The 17,915-nt window shown below is 32.7% G+C and overlaps 1 protein-coding gene across 4 annotated transcripts; it reads right to left on the bottom strand.

Annotated features, from left to right (window-relative positions):
• Window positions 1-925: 925 nt before the first annotated feature.
• On the bottom strand, window positions 926-5,331 carry LOC115993687 (CRAL-TRIO domain-containing protein C23B6.04c). Of its 4 annotated transcripts, none has more exons than XM_031117635.1 (6): window positions 5,020-5,331; window positions 3,570-3,665; window positions 3,197-3,373; window positions 2,356-2,472; window positions 2,017-2,262; window positions 926-1,454 (listed from the first exon to the last, which is right to left on the bottom strand). In XM_031117635.1, the coding sequence occupies exons 2-6, from the start codon at window positions 3,639-3,641 to the stop codon at window positions 1,155-1,157; spliced, it is 912 nt and encodes a 303-aa protein (XP_030973495.1). In that variant the 5' UTR covers window positions 3,642-3,665; window positions 5,020-5,331; the 3' UTR covers window positions 926-1,154. The 4 variants fall into 4 exon arrangements, with proteins under 4 accessions (XP_030973495.1, XP_030973498.1, XP_030973496.1 ...); XM_031117638.1 differs by having other exon boundaries at window positions 2,356-2,454; window positions 5,020-5,329; XM_031117636.1 differs by lacking the exon at window positions 5,020-5,331 and adding an exon at window positions 4,273-4,358.
• Window positions 5,332-17,915: the final 12,584 nt, after the last annotated feature.

The raw sequence follows: 17,915 nt of genomic DNA, 5'->3' as shown, positions 1-17,915 counted from the left end.
ATTGTTCTTCAATTTTTTCTTTAGAGAGAGGAGAGATGTAACGGGCGTTACAAGCTGTTTGAGAATAAGGACTGAGATGGACAGTTTCTAAATGTTATGGACTTGATTGGTATTTCTCCAAACCTCAGGCTATGTTTGTGAAATTTACCCTAACAAATAAAATCTTAAAGGGCCTACACTTTTGCCGGGGCCTTTCGTGGCTCGGGGAACTGCATTGTGGGGGCATGTCAATGAGTCTCAAATATGTCCCATCCGATGGAGGATCTTCAGAGATTTCTTGTGCATGTTGACAAACGAGTATTCGAAGTTGGTGAGATTGACCACAATCTTTATGAGATTTGGTTTGTTTTTATAACTTAAGAAAACCACTGAATTCTTCTCCTTCGTGGCCAAAACATGATCTAGCTTTAAACAGATTATACTCTTCAACAGTTCAACTGAAACGAGAAAAGCCAAGTGAGGCACAACATCAATACCAATTAGAGGTTTCTTAATTGGCGCATCACTGTGGGCATACCTCTGGAAGTCCATTTAAAATCCCGCGTGAGCCTCACCTATTAAATGATAATTTGAGCCCACACTAGAGGGAAGTGTTAAATTTACGTGATTAAATAATTACATTTACCATATCTTAATAATTTAAGTTTTTTGGACCATGGATCATTTAACATGGACCTAGGAAAATAATATACATGCTTACAAGTGTAGGAACCTGTTAAGTACCTTCCAGCAAAACTGGATATTACAGGAACCTGTTATTCCCAAGGGGTTGCCTCCAATGGATTTTGTTAGCAATGATTTTGCCTATCTGAAATGGAACTTTTCAAGTTATTTGGATCTCTCAAATATTATCATTTCCACAGTTTTAATGCTTAATGCATTGTTAATTAAAGCCCCTATTTACCAAAAGAGAAAATTATATATGTGACTTGAATATTGTTTGCTCATAAAGTAGGAAGGCAAGGATATGGAGAGGAACTGACAAAGAGTTCCCTCACAGTTGGCAATAAGTAGAAGAAATGAATGTTTATTAACCCCAACAAGGAACTGAACAAGGGTCTGTGAATTTGGTACTGAAGTTTGCATGTCTTCAGTTAGTCAGGCCGTATTATACATATCTTAATTTCTTAAATACTAGAACTAGATATGTTCACTCAGCTAGCTGGTGATGAAATGGGCATTGCCTCCTGCACCACTGCTGCTCCCGAGTGCCCATTCATAATGTGGTGGGGCCTCTCATCAAATCCCCAGAGCTTGGCAGTTTTTACATCATCCTCAGCCATCATTCGTGAGAACTCCTCATGGTCGTATTTTAGAGTGGCTTTTCCCCCAAACTCACATGGGAGATTTTCTAAATCGAAGAGTGTCTTCATGAAGTTGTCACTACTTTTACTATTGGGGTAGACAAAACTCACCTTCTGAGCAGTCTTTGGATCAAGGAAGTACTTGACAGCCTAAAAAATTGAAAACACCACAAAGTTCTTCAATGACAGATCCAGCTGCTAAAATATAAGGTACTTAAAGCTGCAACAGTATATCCGCAAGCCATGGAAATCTTAAATTAAATGAATTATCAGATTCACATCCAGAATTATATCTAGTCCAGACTATATGAGTCAATAAAAGGAGATGGGAAAAAGGAGGAGGGTTGTGGTAAGTTGTTGGACAGCATGAGAGAGAGAGAGAGAGAGAGAGAGAACAAAGTAGTGAAAATAAATTAAATAATTGCTTAACAGATATCTTTGGTAAAACAACTCTTTTGTGGGATTAAGTGCATAGATTGAGCAATCAAGGCCAAGCTAAAGCAACAAAATTAACACACAAGCTAATGAATTTGAGTATGATTATCCCCAATCCTGATTAAGAAATTTTCTATATGAACTTGCTTCCATTGCATGATTAAATGAGTAATTTATGTATTTTATTGAAAGAAAGAACCAGTGATTGTCAAAGTTCAATCTAAACAAAGAAACAACAATATCCATGTAAAGATAAAGCAAATTGAAGATATCAAACCTTATAGAATGCCTGAAAAATTTTTGGTGGATTGTAAAGTAATGCAAGAGCAAGCCTTTCAGGGTAGTGGTTTTGTAAAATGTTAATAATATCACGGGCTGCTTTGATTGAGATGTTGGTGCTCAATGAGAACCCCGTGAAGTCTATCAACCAGGACATTTGTTCTTGTCCTTCAGGAAGGTTAAGTATAGAATTTTCTAAAAGATAGACGATATGACGAACATTATCTTCTGGCGAATTGGTGTTCTGACAATTGAAAAAAAGAAGAAGGATGATAGGTTAATGCACAAAAGCATAGTGAAGGTACTACATCTTATGAAAGAAAATCCTAGTACCAACCTGCATCCCTGGCCTCATTATAAGCACGGTCCTTCCAAGCATATCATGAAAGTTTGATCTGAACGCTTTCCCAGTCTCACCTTCATGGGCTATTTCATGCTGGACAATGACATCTTTCTAGAGTAAGGAAAGACTTAAATAAAGCAATCCTATTAAAAATATTAACATCAACCGATGAACTCTGGCTCAAATGAAACCTTATCTTCTTGTAAAAACAAGGTGGAAGATGAGATTATGGATTCAAGATTGGTGTGTATGTAATTACTAATTCCAAATCTAAAAGAAAACTATTAACATCAGTGAGTACCACATTTCATAGCCTCAGTCATTGCATACATGTCATGCAAAATGTGAATAGTAATCTATTGGCCTGGTTACAACAATTTAGAACTCCAAACTATTTCCTCATCTGAATTTAGTCATTTTGAAATTGACATTTCTAACATTGTTGAACAAGTAATCAAATGCTTCTAATAATTTAACAAAGCATTAGGGTTTGAATTAGACCTGAAAAAGTACTGGGATTGGTCCCAGCACAAAATTGATACGCCTCAATTAGACAAACAGCTATGTCTAGTGCACACAAGTGATGAATAACTTGTGCAAACATATGTTCAAAATGCAATTCTGTATGCCAAATATATGATGGGAAACAGAGGACAAGAATTTATATGCTAGGACACCCTAGCATTGATTATCAATTAGACAAGGAAAAAGATCCCAACAAATCCAAGAAAAATTAATCAATACATATAAAGAAAAAATCATAAAAGTGGGGCATATCTGGTACTTATTTTGCATGTTGTTGATAACATGAATCAATGATTTATTACATACTCACCCAACGAATTTCTTCAGGCTTATAAGTGGCCCTCCACTTGAGTGTTTCTTCCAACATTTTCTTTGCCTTATCAACATTCCAGTTTCGAGCTTCTAAATATCTCCTCAGGCATGCATTATTGCAGTACTTTAAACAACGTCCCGATAGAGGTCCAAGAGCAGCCCTGAGTTCACTGACCTGTTTAAAGACATTTGCTCATTAAATGTCTTTTTTCAACGTGTTCTGAAAACTTTGCCCTCTATTATGAATAGAAGCATCAAAATAGACTGCAAGGTTGGTTGCAACCAATAAAATTGAGAGCAAATATCACATATATTTTGTCCTAAAGAAAATGCCCTCTGCCCTAGAATGCCTGTCCACATAGTTTTTTTACCTTTGCATCTTTCTCCAAACTGAGATCCTCTGGATGACTTTGAGTCTGAGTATTCTTTCTCAAAAGAAACATGTTGATTGCCAAATAAGTTCACCCCTACAGGAAATATCATTCAAGTAAGACAAGCATAAAAGTTCCAATACAATCTTTGACTTTATTTTTGCAATAATGCATTAGACATATTAAAATAGACGGAGTACTAAACCTGTAAAGCACATCAATAAACTAACCACTCTCTGAAAACAACAGCTCCCCCAAAAAAAAAAGGAAAAATCTTTAAGAATGGCCATTGACTTTTCCCAAACACTTAAAGGTTTTATCCAATGAAATTCTAAATTTTCACCAACCATAGCCTGTAGCAATACTTAATTCAAATGAGATTTATTTTTCAGAATCAGAAATTCAATGCCGTGTTGATTGAATCGGTAGGTAGGTAGTAATAATTAACAAACTTGTGAAAAGTCCACAATGTTAATATCTATTAAAATGGTTTATTTATTTATGGATTAGTAATCAGTTTTATTGATTAACAAAAGTAATCAAGTACGCAAATAATCAATCATGGTTAAGGAAATATTCGAAATTTTTTTACTTTAATAACAAAATTATAAAATTTTAATAATTAAAAAAAATAAAAAAATAAAAAAAGAAGAAGAAGAAGAAGAAGAAGAAGAAGAAATGATGCAAGATGTTCATGACCTACCAGCCATCTCTCTTGACCAGTCATTCTATTAGTGCTAGCCATACTCACAATAGCAACCAACGGCTGTGATAATTTTAATAGAAGATTGTTTTAGTCAGCCCCTCTTTTTTCCTTCCTTCTTTTGACCCCCCAAAAAAAGAAAAAAGAAAAAGAAAAAGAAAACTAGCTCCTTTACTAATTTACTTGATCAACTAACTCTATTTTAACATGTTCATCTAATCCATCTATTGCTCTCAGCTTTTAAGTTCAGAAAATTTTGAAGATTGCAGTAGTGCCATTTTCAAGCCTGCTGTCTCTTTTAAAAGGTACAAAAAATGAAAAAGAATGATCTCACATATCATTTTTCCAAATGAGAACTGGCAATTCTGAATCATAAATTTAGCAATAATGGCAACTGGACAATCAGAAACTCAAACTGACTCTTTCAAACCCAAATTAGAAAATAACAGTCAGGCTTAAGAAACTTCCCAACGTGTTATATAATCACAAAAAAAGAAAAAGAAAAAAAAAAGTGAAAGTTTCATTAAGATATAATTCTAGAAAGATCTAAACTATAAATAGACAACTCTATACTTAACCTTTTAAATCAATAAAGCAAAGAACAGAGAAGTTGCTGACAGATCTACATCTATTCCAAATTTAGAAACAGAAGATGTGCATGCAATTTAAGAAAAAAACTTATATCTGTGCCTTTTTTTTTTAATCTAAAAATAAAATTAAAGCCGATCAGTGATAAAAACAACGTACCTGGAGGAAAGAGTGAAAGCTCCCACAAGCTTCAAAGTTCAAAGTTCAAACTCAAAAACTCAGATTTTTACAACAAAAAAAAAATATATATTTCTGATGTTTTTGGCAATGAAAAATAACGTAGGATAGGAGATGGGTGAGAGAAGCGAGGGCGTGCGTTTCTCTTTGGTTGTTTGTTTGCGTTTTTTAAAGTTTCCTCAGTCGAATCGTCAACGTCACGAGAATGGCATTGCGTAGAAATTAATGAAAGAATTCTCTCGCCGAACTTTCTCTTCGGTATGGCTAACACGTTGTGAGAGAAAGGGAGCTATAAGTCGAGGATTTTGCGTAGGTTCTCTTTTTTTATTTATAGTGGTGAAACTTTGTTACTGGCCTCGTCTCGCTGTCAGACTTAGACAACAACATTTCAACACCTCAAATCTTTACCATTCACAATTCATTGTTAGACGGACAAGTTTTGGTATAAGTTGTATCATTTGATGTGTCTCTAATATTTCTTGGATTTATTTATTAGACACCTCATTAGTCCACACCAAATTTCACTGCAGGTAATTAGAGAATATTCTATATAAGTAGAGCAAGTATTTATTTCTCGTTATGTACTGTACACAATAATAACGGAAAGTAAACTCGTTTTATGATATTTCTAGAAATTTTATAACTTTTCCTGCACGACATGCTTAGATTTCAACTTGTAATTATATTTTACTGGAGTTCGCATTATTCACTGATCATTATTTTTTTTTTCTAGAATCAATTATCCAATAAGATTATGTTAACGAGTGTCCTTAAGACATTGGATTATGTTAACGAGTGTCCTTAAGGATTATGTTAACTGGATTCTTAACCAGTGCCTTAAGGGCACTCGTTAACATTTCCCCATCCAATAAGTTCTCCTAGATCACAACATTTTGTGCCACTTTTTTGTCACAATTTTGGTATAACACATTGTTTGTGGCTGCCCTATTATTTGTATATAGACTCATCAATCACTACCAAATTAAAATTGTGGTACAAAAGTTGTTGTGGGAGGACTTTCGTCTCAGCCCCCAATCAGGCATTGTCCTTTTTGGAAATGGTGTTGAGCCTTAATCCTCAAGGATTTGTTCAATCCCACATCAGAAAAAAACGCCTCCCACTCATGCCTTATAAGCTTTTGGCCTAAGGATGAGTGTACCACTACTACACATGTTTGTGGCAGGACTTTCGTCTCGGCCTCCAATCAGGTATTGTCCTCTTTGGAAATAGCGTTGAGCCTTAGTCCTTAAGGATTTGTTCAATCCTACATCGGGGAGAGACGCCTCCCACTCATGCCTTATAAGCCTTTGGCCTAAGAATGAGTGTACCACTACTACACATGTGTAGTAGTGGTAGTCTCAAAAACTGCTAGCGCATGCTGTGGTAGTGCACTCCTTCGGGTCACACATGAACCTACGAAGGGGGAAGGTGGGGGTTTCCCCTTAAACCCCAAAAGCCTTTTTGTGGGAGGACTTTCGTCTTGGCCCCTAATAAGGTATTGTCCTCTTTGAAAATGGCATTGAGCCTTAGTTCTTAAAGATTTGTTCAATCCCACATCGGGGAGAGACACCTCCCACTCATGCCTTATAAGCCTTTGGCCTAAGGATGAGTGTATACAATACTTGATTGGGGGCCAAGACGAAAGTCCTCCCACAGTTGTGTATATAAATTTTCTTTAATTCAATAATCTAGAAGTATAGCGACTTTATATTTCTTCCTTCTTTGTAATAATATCTCTCATAACTTCATAATAGCACATTCTTTAAAAAATAATAAAAATAGTAAGTCTAGTTAAGAAGAAAAAGTGTATAATTTACATGTATAAATTTTAAAAATTAAAAATTAAAGTGATGTTAAAGATAAATTTATATATATAAAAGAAGATTCTTCTCTTTGAACTAGACTTCTATATGATTCAAAAATATCCACATTATGAAGGGTAACTACTTTTAGAAATTGTAGTACAAAAGTTGTGTATATAAATTTTCTTTAATTCAATAATCTAGAAGTATAGCGACTTTATATTTCTTCCTTCCTTGTAATAATAGCTCTCATAAATTCATAATAGCACATTCTATAAAAAAAAAAAAAAAAAAAATAGTAAGTCTAGTTAAGAAGAAAAAGTGTATAATTTACATGTATCAATTTTTAAAATTAAAAATTAAAGTGATGTTAAAGATAAATTTATATATATAAAAGAAGATTCTTCTCTTTGAACTAAACTTCTATATGATTCAAAAATACCCACATTATGAAGGGTAACTACTTTTAGAAATAGGGTTATAAATGTCAAATAACAAAATTTATTTTGAATTCAAAAAGAGAACTAATTTAGGATTTTTTTTTTTCCTTTACATTCATCTTTTTATTCCCTAAAATTTAGCTTTTTTTAAATTTTTTTTTATAATAAATGAAAATTATTAACTTTTACAAAAAAAAAAAAAAAAATAGAAGAGCTCCTGAGCATGCACAACGTGTGTGCTTAGAGACTAGTATATATATAATTTAAAAAATTAAGAAAAAGGTTATGTTTGCTACTGTGTTTAAAAAAAAAATTAACAATTCAAAAAAAATTCAAATCTATAATTTCAATTCACTTCTTTTTTCTTTTGTTCTCTAGATTGAATGATCTATGGATGGACTTCTTTTTCTCTTTCCTGTCTCTTTTTGAAATCCGGTTGTACTGTTGTAGATGGACAGTGGCCAGCCAAGACTTCAACTAATTAAAGACCAAATGGCAAAAAGGAAAAGGTAGAAACGATGTACAGTTAAATGCCCAAAAGCGTGTCCTCCATCACCATGAAGCAGAGGGAATTTGCACACTAGCATAGTGAGGAGATAGAATATCGTTAGTTAGTAAGGTTTTGAAACCATTTAGGAAACTAGCATCTCGAGTTTTTGAAAGTCGAGTTCGGTGAAGAAATCGAGCCTCAAAGACTCGAGATTGGTTGCTAACATGGAGATGTTTTTGCCACATAAAACTCGAGTCTTAAAGGCTCAAGTTTCATAGAATAAGAAAAAGAATCTGAAGAAGAAAGAGGAAGATCTAAAATTGAAGAAGAAAAGAAGATGAAGTGACCCATAGAGAAAGAAGAAGAACAGTCCCCATGAGAATAGAAAGAACACGAAGAAGAAAGCAACCCATGGAAGAACACGAAGAACCCAAGCACAAAAAAGAAAGGAACCTGCAGAAGAAGAACCAAGAAAAATAGAGAGGAAGAACGGACTAGGTGAAGAATAAGAAGAACAACGGAAATCGAGTTTTAAATACTCGATTTTCACGTGGATTTTTTCCACATTAGTTTGCCTACACATGCAACTCGAGTTTTAAAAACTCAAGTTCCATCTTTGAACTCGAGTTTTAGAAACACGAGATGTTAGTTTGCTACATGGTTTTGAAGTCTGACAACTAACTAAAATATTTCAAAAATAATGTTAAATGAAAAAAAATTCCCATGAAGCACATATGCGTGAGCCTTTCACATTTCATACGCTATATTTTCTTTAAAAAAAAGAGGGTAAAGTATCATTTTTGTCCCTAAACTTTTATAAAAGTTTGTTTTTCATCCTTGAACTTTTAAAAGTTTGTTTTTTGTCCCTAAACTTTACAAAACATTTTACTTTTCATCATTTTGTCTATGACCGTTTATTTATGTCCTATGTGGCATAACAGAATGATGACGTGATATCTAACTTGGACCAAATACTTTTATTTATAAAATTATAGACATATGGCAAAGAGTTATTGGCACACATGGATTAAATATTTTGTGATATGGCATCCTTTCAAACTAATGAGGCATTTTAAAACAATAAAAAATAAATTTCAGCTCGTATTTATGTTAAGAATTTATTAGGATTTAAAATAAAAACTTAAAACACCAAAACATTTAAAAGAAAAAAGAAAAAAAAAAACAAACAGTTCAAGCTGTCCATCTTTAATGACGTTCAACCAAAACTTCCTAGATCTTTCATTCATTTTTTGATGTTTTGATGGTTTTTTTTTGTAGGTTTTTTTTGTATGATTAAATTTTGGATCTTTAGCTGGGATGGAGCTAGGATCCTGAATTGGGGGGGGGGGGAGGGGCCTGTTATATAAAATGAAAATTATTATGAAATTTCAAGGAAAAAAAATTGAGAAAGTTATGAAATTTCAATTAGTATTAACAAACTGTCAACAAAGACAGAAACACATCTATTAACTATAACATTTATCTATTTTGTATCATTTATGGCTAAAACAAATTCAATTTATATAAACATATTATAATAATAAAAATCACCCACTAACATAATTGGGTCACGCCTCATGTATTTATTGCTATACTTAAATAGTTGCAGGAACGTAGGTGAAATTTTTTATCCAAACTGTAATTTTGGACCCATTTGATCCACTAGTTTTTTTTTTTTTTTTTATTGTAGAGAAAATATCTTTGTACTGACTCACTGCACAACACGAGTCATTATTGAAATAGATAAAGAGAGAAAGATAGAGGCATTAAGCTCTCTGCCCCTCTCTTCTCTATTTTAGATAGTACAAGGGCCGTAGGGATGGCAATGGGGCGGGGCGGGGCCGAAGGATGGGGTCTTCGTCCCCGCCCCGTATGGTTTTGTCTTGCCCCATCCCCGCCTCGCCCCGCATGACGGGAAATACTTTCTCACCCCATCCCCGCCCCTTGGGGCCTCGCAAAGCCTCGCTCTGCCCTGTAAAACTCTACTTTTTGTTAATTTGCCCTACAACTAGTACAATTTTTTTTATGAAACTTATTTCATTAATAAAAATATACTTGAAATTACAAATTTATCCCATCAAATCAAATCAATTTTTAGAAAAAATTGAATAATATATCCAAGTGTTTAACAAGACAATCATAAAAATAAAATAAAAATCTCATATTATAACACATAACAAAATAAAGATAGAGAATCACATTGGGTAGAATAAAATATGCTAATATTAATATGTTTGTTTAAATAGTAGGGTTTTAGGGTATGAAAAATTTACAATTATAACCCTTAGTAATGCGGGGCGAGGCGGGGACGGGGAGGGGCGGGTCTAAAAAGTCTAAACCCATCCCCACTCCGTCCCATGGTGTGGGGCTAAAATCTTGCCCCATCCCCGCCCCACTGCCTTTGCGGGGCGGAGAAAACCCGCGTGGGGCGAAGCGGGGAGAGGCGGGTTAAGCGGGGCGAGGAAAAATTGCCATCCCTAACAAGGGGAATTGAGAAAGTGAAAAAATAGAGATCTCCTGTTCAAATGAGAGAGAGATAGAAATACCAGATTTAGAGGCTGAAGTGCAACTTTGTCATATGTGTTGTGCTAGAAGTGTGCTTAATCTGCTACCAAGTTGTGTTGCAGTTCAGCGTCTCTCTCATTTAGGGTATTTTTTTTTCTTCTTCTTTTTGGGAATTTGTTGGAAGGATCAAAAATTTAAATTCACATAATATTTTTGTTTCAAAAATTTTTAAGGGCTGGGTTTTTTTTTTTTTTTTTTTTTTTTTAATTTTGGTAAAATTGGTAGATTAGGCTAAATTTTGTAACTTCCCTTATTGTTGATTTTGTTATGGGGCTTATTTTCTTGGGTTTTCTTGGGCTTATATACTAAAATTTTTTTTTCCAAATTTTAGGGGGGGCCACTGCCCCCCAAAGCCAAAGAATGGCTCCGTCCCTGATCTTTAGGGTGTTATATATTGTTAGGTGTGAACAGAGGAAGGGTTTTTTTTTTTTTTTTTTTTTTTTCCTTCTATTTTTTTTTTTTGAGAAAAATACTAGATCTTCTTGTAGCATGGACAGGTGTGCAAGTGAGGGCAGATTTTTATGGACAATGATAAAAGTCTTTGTAATTCGTAAAAGCCACTGTTTATTGGTTGTTAAGAAACCCACTACTTTGTTGTCATTGTCATCATCTCCTTCTTCTTTCTCCAGTGCTCTCCTTCTTGTTTCACTAGTGCTTGTCATCATTGCAAAAAAGGATGAACGTTTGGATGGATTGAAATGAAACTAATGAGGACATGGGTGGGTGGTGGTTACCAAAGTATAGAGCTTGAATCAATGCCGACAGCGAGAGATTGGAGGAGATGAATAGTCGGCTTAAATTAGGGATTTTGATATTTTTGGTGTTTTGAATTTTTATTTTAAATCTTGATAAATTCTTACATTAAAATCTGACTTATTATATATATATTTTTAATTTTAATCCATGTGTGCCAATAACTATTTGTTGTGTGTCCATAATTTTATAAATAAAATAATTTGGTCCAAGTTAGATATCACATCATCACTCTGTTAGGCCACATAGGACATAAACTAATTGATATAAACGGAAGCATGAAAAATAAAAAGTTTTGTAAAGTTTAGGGACGAAAAATGAACTTTTGAAAGTTTAGGGACAAAAAACAAACTTTTATAAAAGTTTAAGGACGAAAATGATATTTTACCCTAAAACAATTAATGTTTAGAAGTACTAGCCACCCATTAGGGTATTTTTCCTCATAAAATTTATAAAAACAAGATGCCTCAAAACTCGCATCATAAGTTAAAAATCATAATAGAAGATAAATAATACAAATTACACTATTAATAAGTTCTTACTTCAAATATTATTATTATTTTTACGTATAAATATATAAATATTTTTTTTCCCATGTGAGGGCATGAGTTCAGTTGTTCAAATCTTGTCAAGAGTTTCATAATTTAAAAGAAGGTATTTGGTATCAATGATACCATATTAGCGGTATTGAAATCTAATAAATGTGAAACATAACAGTAGGTAGTTATTTTTACACACATACAAAATCTTTTTTATACTATATCTAGGAAAAATATTCCGAATTCAAATTATCTCTCCTTTATTATTATAATTATTGTTTCTCAAAAAAAAAAAAATATTATTACTAGCTTTATCACACGTGCTTTGCATGTGCGATGAGGCTTTTTTTGTTTTGTTTAGTGTTATAATTTTTCACTCATTCTAATTTGAGATTTACATTTTTTTCCCATAGAAAATGTGCATTTAAGACTACTAATATTGCAAGAAGGGTCATAAGGTTAGCTATAAAAAATGAACAAATCCACACATGAACATATGATTTCAACGTTATTTCGATATTCATTTTTTGTAGCTAACCTTATGACCCTTCCAGCTATATTAGTAGTCTCAAATGCACAATTTCTGCGGAAAAAAAAGGTAAATCTCAAATTAGAATGAGTGAAAAATTATAACACTAAAAAAAAAAAAAAAAAAGCCTCATCTCTTTTTTGTCTAAATTAAACACCTTCTATATAAATTTCTATCTCTAATTTAACTCACATGTTTCTTACTTTTTATCAAACAAAAAAATGAACATCTGCAATTAACTTCTATATCATGAAGCAAGAGATAATTTTGCCTTAGTAGACAACATGTACATGCATCTTGAAGAGCAACATACTTATTCACCACTCACTACACACTCGCAAAATTAACATATTATTCCATGCCTCAAATCCTTTTAGCCGAACCTGTGTACAATGTCCTCCATCTCCCTTAAATCTCCCTCACCAGTCACCACCATAATACTGGGAAAAAGAACCACAATCAAATATAGAATTTCTTGAGGGGAAAATAAATCAAATATAACATTAGGATAATGAATTATTATAATGAATAAATTCATGATAAATTCTTTTGTAGACACCCCCATAAGTAAGTCGATCCCTACAAAACGTGTATAGCCTTAGATGTCTTCACAAAAGAAGAAGAAGAAGAAGAAATGTATAGCCTTAGGTGAAGGATCCTTACGCTACAAATTAATATGACTACAGTGAAGAAGAAATGTATAGCCTTAGTAATTTCATATTAATTTTTTAATGTTTTATGATTAAAAAAAACTTGTTGCCAAGTGAAAATTCAACAAAATTTGGCCATTCAAGTCAAAAAACTAATTGGGCATATAAAAAATATAAATGAAAGTTACATAAAATCATGGTACAAATTTTTAATAAAAATTTTAATATTTGCAAAAGCGTTTTTCAAAATAGATTTGTGGTTTATAGATTAAGATGGTTTCAACAGCTTGTTGAATTTGGTTTCAGAAAGAAGAATTTTTAACCAAAGATTTCAACATCTAAAATTACATCCAATTAACATCGGTGTTAAACTACTAATAACACAATACAACTTTCTATGTTTGATTAACACTCCCTTGAAGACCAAAAAAAAAAAAAGAAAAGGCTAAAGAATTCATCAAGAAAATTGGGCATTACTCGCATAGGTTTCAACCTCCATTCTTGAACAACTTTTTATTGCTACACTTGTTAAGGGCTTCCACTACAAACAACTGTTCCATTTGCTGGTTTTTGTTTTGCTTTGGTTCGGGCAGCACAATCACCAAATTGAAATGTGAAAATAGTTCTGGAAACAGGCTTTTGCTTAAGAGACTCATGGTGGTCGGAAACATTTATTTGGCATTTGGTACAGGGTAATGTTTTAGAATTCTCAGGAATGTTTAAAGATTCTCATGTTTGGTTGCAAATCACGCCAGGGAATCAGATGCTAGGGGAATTTAGATTCCCCCTTTAAAACTCTCTCAGTAAGAATGTGGATTACCTTTAAAATAGAAGGGTATCCAGATTCCCAAGCATAAAGGAAATAATATTTTTTATAAATTTCAATATTAACTATTTTACTTTATCATTTAAGCAATTAAGATAAAATATAAAACAAATCATCAATATCTTTTCCCTTGTCTTTATCTTTTCCCGCCAAAATAACATAAACAGGATAGACAACTTTGTTGATATATTCTTTAACAAAGTTCTATTTAGGTTTCACGTGTGAACAAAAACAAAAAAAAAGTTTGAAGGGAACCCTCTATTATTACTAGGTATTCACTTTTGCTGTTGTGTGTGTTGTTCAACAAATTATTAATAGTTTATATATATATATATATATATTTCACTATTTATTTAGAGGATTTTTTTTTTAAAGGACTTGGTAGTTCACATTAAAATCAAAGGATAGAATGGGAAAAATAAATAATTCATTTAAAATTCCTAGGAGTAAACTAAACATTATCATTTCACATTCCTACGAATCTTAAGAGATTCCCAATGAAACCAAACATAGGAATAGCTACATTCCTAGGCATCCAGATTGGAAGGAATCATATTCCTAGGAATCTGGATGCCAAGAGTAATGTGGATTCCCCCATACCAAGCACCACATTAGATGTGGTGTGATAATTGATAAGCATAACCAGTTAAGAGTGGTAGGAGGTTATGTTAGAGGGAGGTTTTTGTTTTGGAGTGGGAGACTAATTAAACATGTTTGTGTGGTTGTTTGTTTTTTTAAAATGAAAAATATCAAAAGTGGGTTGCCATTTGCCAATATGGATAATAGTGTGTTTTGAATTTTACAATGGATTTGTGTGACCTATTTTCAAGGGTGAGGAACGGAGCAATTAATTGGGGAGCCTAGAGGATTTTTTTAAAAAAAATTTGATTTGAAGATAAACGTGAGGATGATTTTAAAAAAAAAAAACAACAACAACAACAACAAACATGGGTTTTTTGGGATAAAAACGAGGGTTTTTTTTTTTTTTTTTTTTCATTAGGTTTTTTGTTTTTAATTTTTAAAAAGAAGTTAAAAACAATTTAAAGAAATTGTAATATATATCTATTTAGTTTTTTTTGGGGATAAACTTGAGGATGTTTTAAAAAAAAATTGATTTGAAGATAATTATTGGATTATCAAAAAAAAAAAAAAAATGGTTCACATATTATTTGCTGCATAATAATTCTTCTTTTTATTTTTTTTTTATAACAACCACATTATGAGGCCGTTTGGATTCCACTGAATCCGGCGTCTGCGTTTTCAAAGTTTTACGTTTTTTTTTTTTTTTTCTCGCATTTGTTGACTTTGGGAGACAGCATTTACTATTATGAACAGTGTATGCACTGTTCATGTACTGTGCATATACTGTTCACGTATTAAAAAATATTAAAAATGGATCCCACAGTATTATTTACACATTTAAAAATTATTTTGTTACAGTGTTTTCAGTTTTCAGTTTTCAGTTTTCAGTTTTCAATTTCAACAACAATAAGTTCAACATAATAATTCTTGATAAAGCACTTTCACAACATTTTTTTTTGGTAATTGTTCTGTCCTTCACGATCTTTTCTTGCTCCTTTATTGCGGAGGATGGCAAATTTTTTAAAGAGAGGTGCTACGTCAACAACATTTTTATAATATTTTCACAACAAATTATAGGTGGTTAGTTATTATTGGTTCAAATTTGAACCTAATACCAAAATTATTTTTTGCCCCAACAATAACAATCTGCCATTTAAAATTTGTTGTAAAAATATTATGAAAATATTGTGGACATATCATTTCTCGTAAATAAAACCCTACAAGAGTAATGCTATAGATAGCGGCTAGCATTCAATAATAGATTGACGGACCCCGCTCACCAAAATTAAAGGTTTTTGACAAAATGAAAATTAAGTTTGAGGCGGGTTATTAGATTTAACTCTGTCATTGACCTTATCTTTTTCAAATTTCAAATTCAAAATGAAATATAAAAGATTTGTCTCACATTTTTATATATTATAGTATGTCACATTTTTCTCAAAAAAAAATAGTATGTCACATGAATTTTTTTTTCCCATTTTAAACTAGTTATTTTACAAAAATAAATAAATAAATAAATATATATATAGAAAATTGTGATTAGTAGAATATAAAGTGAATTTAGAAAAGAAAAAATTTGTTTTCTTTAAAATGCCTATGTAAACACTACCATAAGACATGCAGCATGCTCTAATATTGAGATACGGTCTAATGAAAAAAAAACATCATATATATTTATATATATATATATATATATTTATATATAAAAAGAGACCCAATGAAAATATCAGTCACTTAAAAGAACAATTTATCAAGCATTTTTTTTTTTTTTTGTTGAGAATCAGCATTTTCCTTTGCTTGATTTGCAATTTTTTTCCCTTAAACATCACACGACAACTACCAGCTTCAAAATGCATCAACATTGTAGTTTTTCTCCAATAGTCTATTGATTATAATTTTAATATTATTGGATGTCGTATCTCTATAATTATTATAACAAAGAGCATATTTACACTTTCTTTAAAAAATAATAACAAAAAGGAGCATTATAAATTTATAACACTGTTAAACTAAAGTATATTGGACACAGCTACAAATTGATCATAAAACACAAAAAATGGAATCTCAACACCACAGTGATTGGATCGCAGTAGTGGCAATTGGCAAAAGTAAATGATGTTGATAATCAATTTAAAAAGGAAAAACTAAGAGAGAGAGAGAGAGAGAGAGAGGGGGAGAGAGAGGGAATTTTGAATAATACCTACAAGGCTACAACGATTTTGAATTTGGAATTATTATCCTAAAATTCACATCCAAAAACATATTAAAGACCGAAGAGAACTCAAGAAACCAACATAGAGTTTCCATTAAAGTATGGTAATTCTTTTTAGCATGCTACAATTGATCGAAAAATAACAATAGGAGTTTTTTTTTTTTTTTGACAATAACAATAGAAGTTAGTTATCTATACTACTATTTAAGGGGTTTCTCTTATTTAGGATCCTCAATATAGATGCCCAAAATACCCTTAAATTCATCCTAATACTTCTTCATTTTGAAAAAAAAAAAAAAACTATTTTTTTTTCCACAAACCTACCATTTTTTTTAATCACTAAACTGTTTTTTTCTACCTCCATATTTTTATCTCACATTAGTAGTCAAGTACTAATACAATTTATTCTTAAAAAAAAAAAAAAAAAAAAAAAAAAAAAAAAAAAAAAAAAAACTACCATGGGTAAAATGTGTAAACCCCAAAAATAAAAAATAAAGAGAAATGATATGTCTACAACATTTTTACAACAAATCTTAAGTGGCAAGTTACTACTAGTTGTTATTGTTGGGGCAAAAAAGTAATCTTAGCGTTAATTTAAAATTTGAACCAATAATAACTAACCACATATGATTTATTGTAAAAATGTTGTAGACGTAATATCTCTAAAAAATAAAAAGCCTCATTCACAGCCTAACCAAGTAGTGTATAAGAGCATCCGCAGCCCAACTTGCAAATGGCATATGTAACAACATTTTAGCATTTACAGCCTAATTTCCCCCAGCAACCCGTATTGCAAATGCATCCTATTGCAAAAAAAATTTCAATTGTGCTACAGTGCGATTCTAAATGTAGAATCGCACTGTAGCTCAATTGTAAAACAAAAAACATTATTTTATTCTCCCACTGACTGATGCTCTCCTCTCAACACTCTCTCTCATTTCTCTGTCTTCTCTTTTCTCTCTTCCTTTTGTTCTATGGCTGCTCTCTCCTCTCCTCAAACCCAAACCTCCATTTTTCTCAAACCCAAAACCCCGTGTGATGGTGGTGGTAGCGGCAGAGGTAGGCGTGGATCCTCCAATACGATGTCGTCTTCCCTGTAGCGGTGGCCTAGGTTGTGTGGCAGTGGTGGCGAAGTGGGTCTGGGTCGGTGGTCTGTGGTGGGTTCATCTGTGATGTGGCACGGCGGTGGCAGTGGATGTGGGCATTCGGTGGTAGTGGGTAGTGGGATTTTGGGTCAGTCCTTGCACGGCGGCGGCATGGTGGGAGTGGGTTTTGGGTCAGTCCTTGCACAAAGACTCATTTCTGGTGGTGGTTTCTATGGTGGTGCTGTGGAGTTTGGTTTTGGGTTTTAGATTTGTTGTGATTTGCTTGTTTGATTTGGGTGATTTTGGTATGGATTTTTTGTTGTGATTTTGCTGGGGTGGCAAGTGGTGTAGCAGTGGGGTTGTTGATGGTGGTGATGGCAGCTTGTGAGATCGGCGTGGGGTTGA

This window comes from Quercus lobata, chromosome 6 (assembly GCF_001633185.2).
Source record: "Quercus lobata isolate SW786 chromosome 6, ValleyOak3.0 Primary Assembly, whole genome shotgun sequence".
In the NCBI taxonomy this organism is placed as follows: Eukaryota; Viridiplantae; Streptophyta; class Magnoliopsida; order Fagales; family Fagaceae; genus Quercus; species Quercus lobata.
This window is presented reverse-complemented; position numbering and strand designations above follow the sequence as displayed.

Coding starts and splice junctions, on each gene's coding strand:
- LOC115993687 (XM_031117635.1), bottom strand. CDS start 3,641: ATGTTTCTTTTGAGAAAGAATACTCAGACTCAAAGTCATCCAGAGGAT. Junction 3,374..3,569: donor GTTTGGAGAAAGATGCAAAG/GTAAAAAAACTA, acceptor GTCTTTAAACAG/GTCAGTGAACTCAGGGCTGC. Junction 1,455..2,016: donor TTTTTCAGGCATTCTATAAG/GTTTGATATCTT, acceptor TCAATTTTTTAG/GCTGTCAAGTACTTCCTTGA.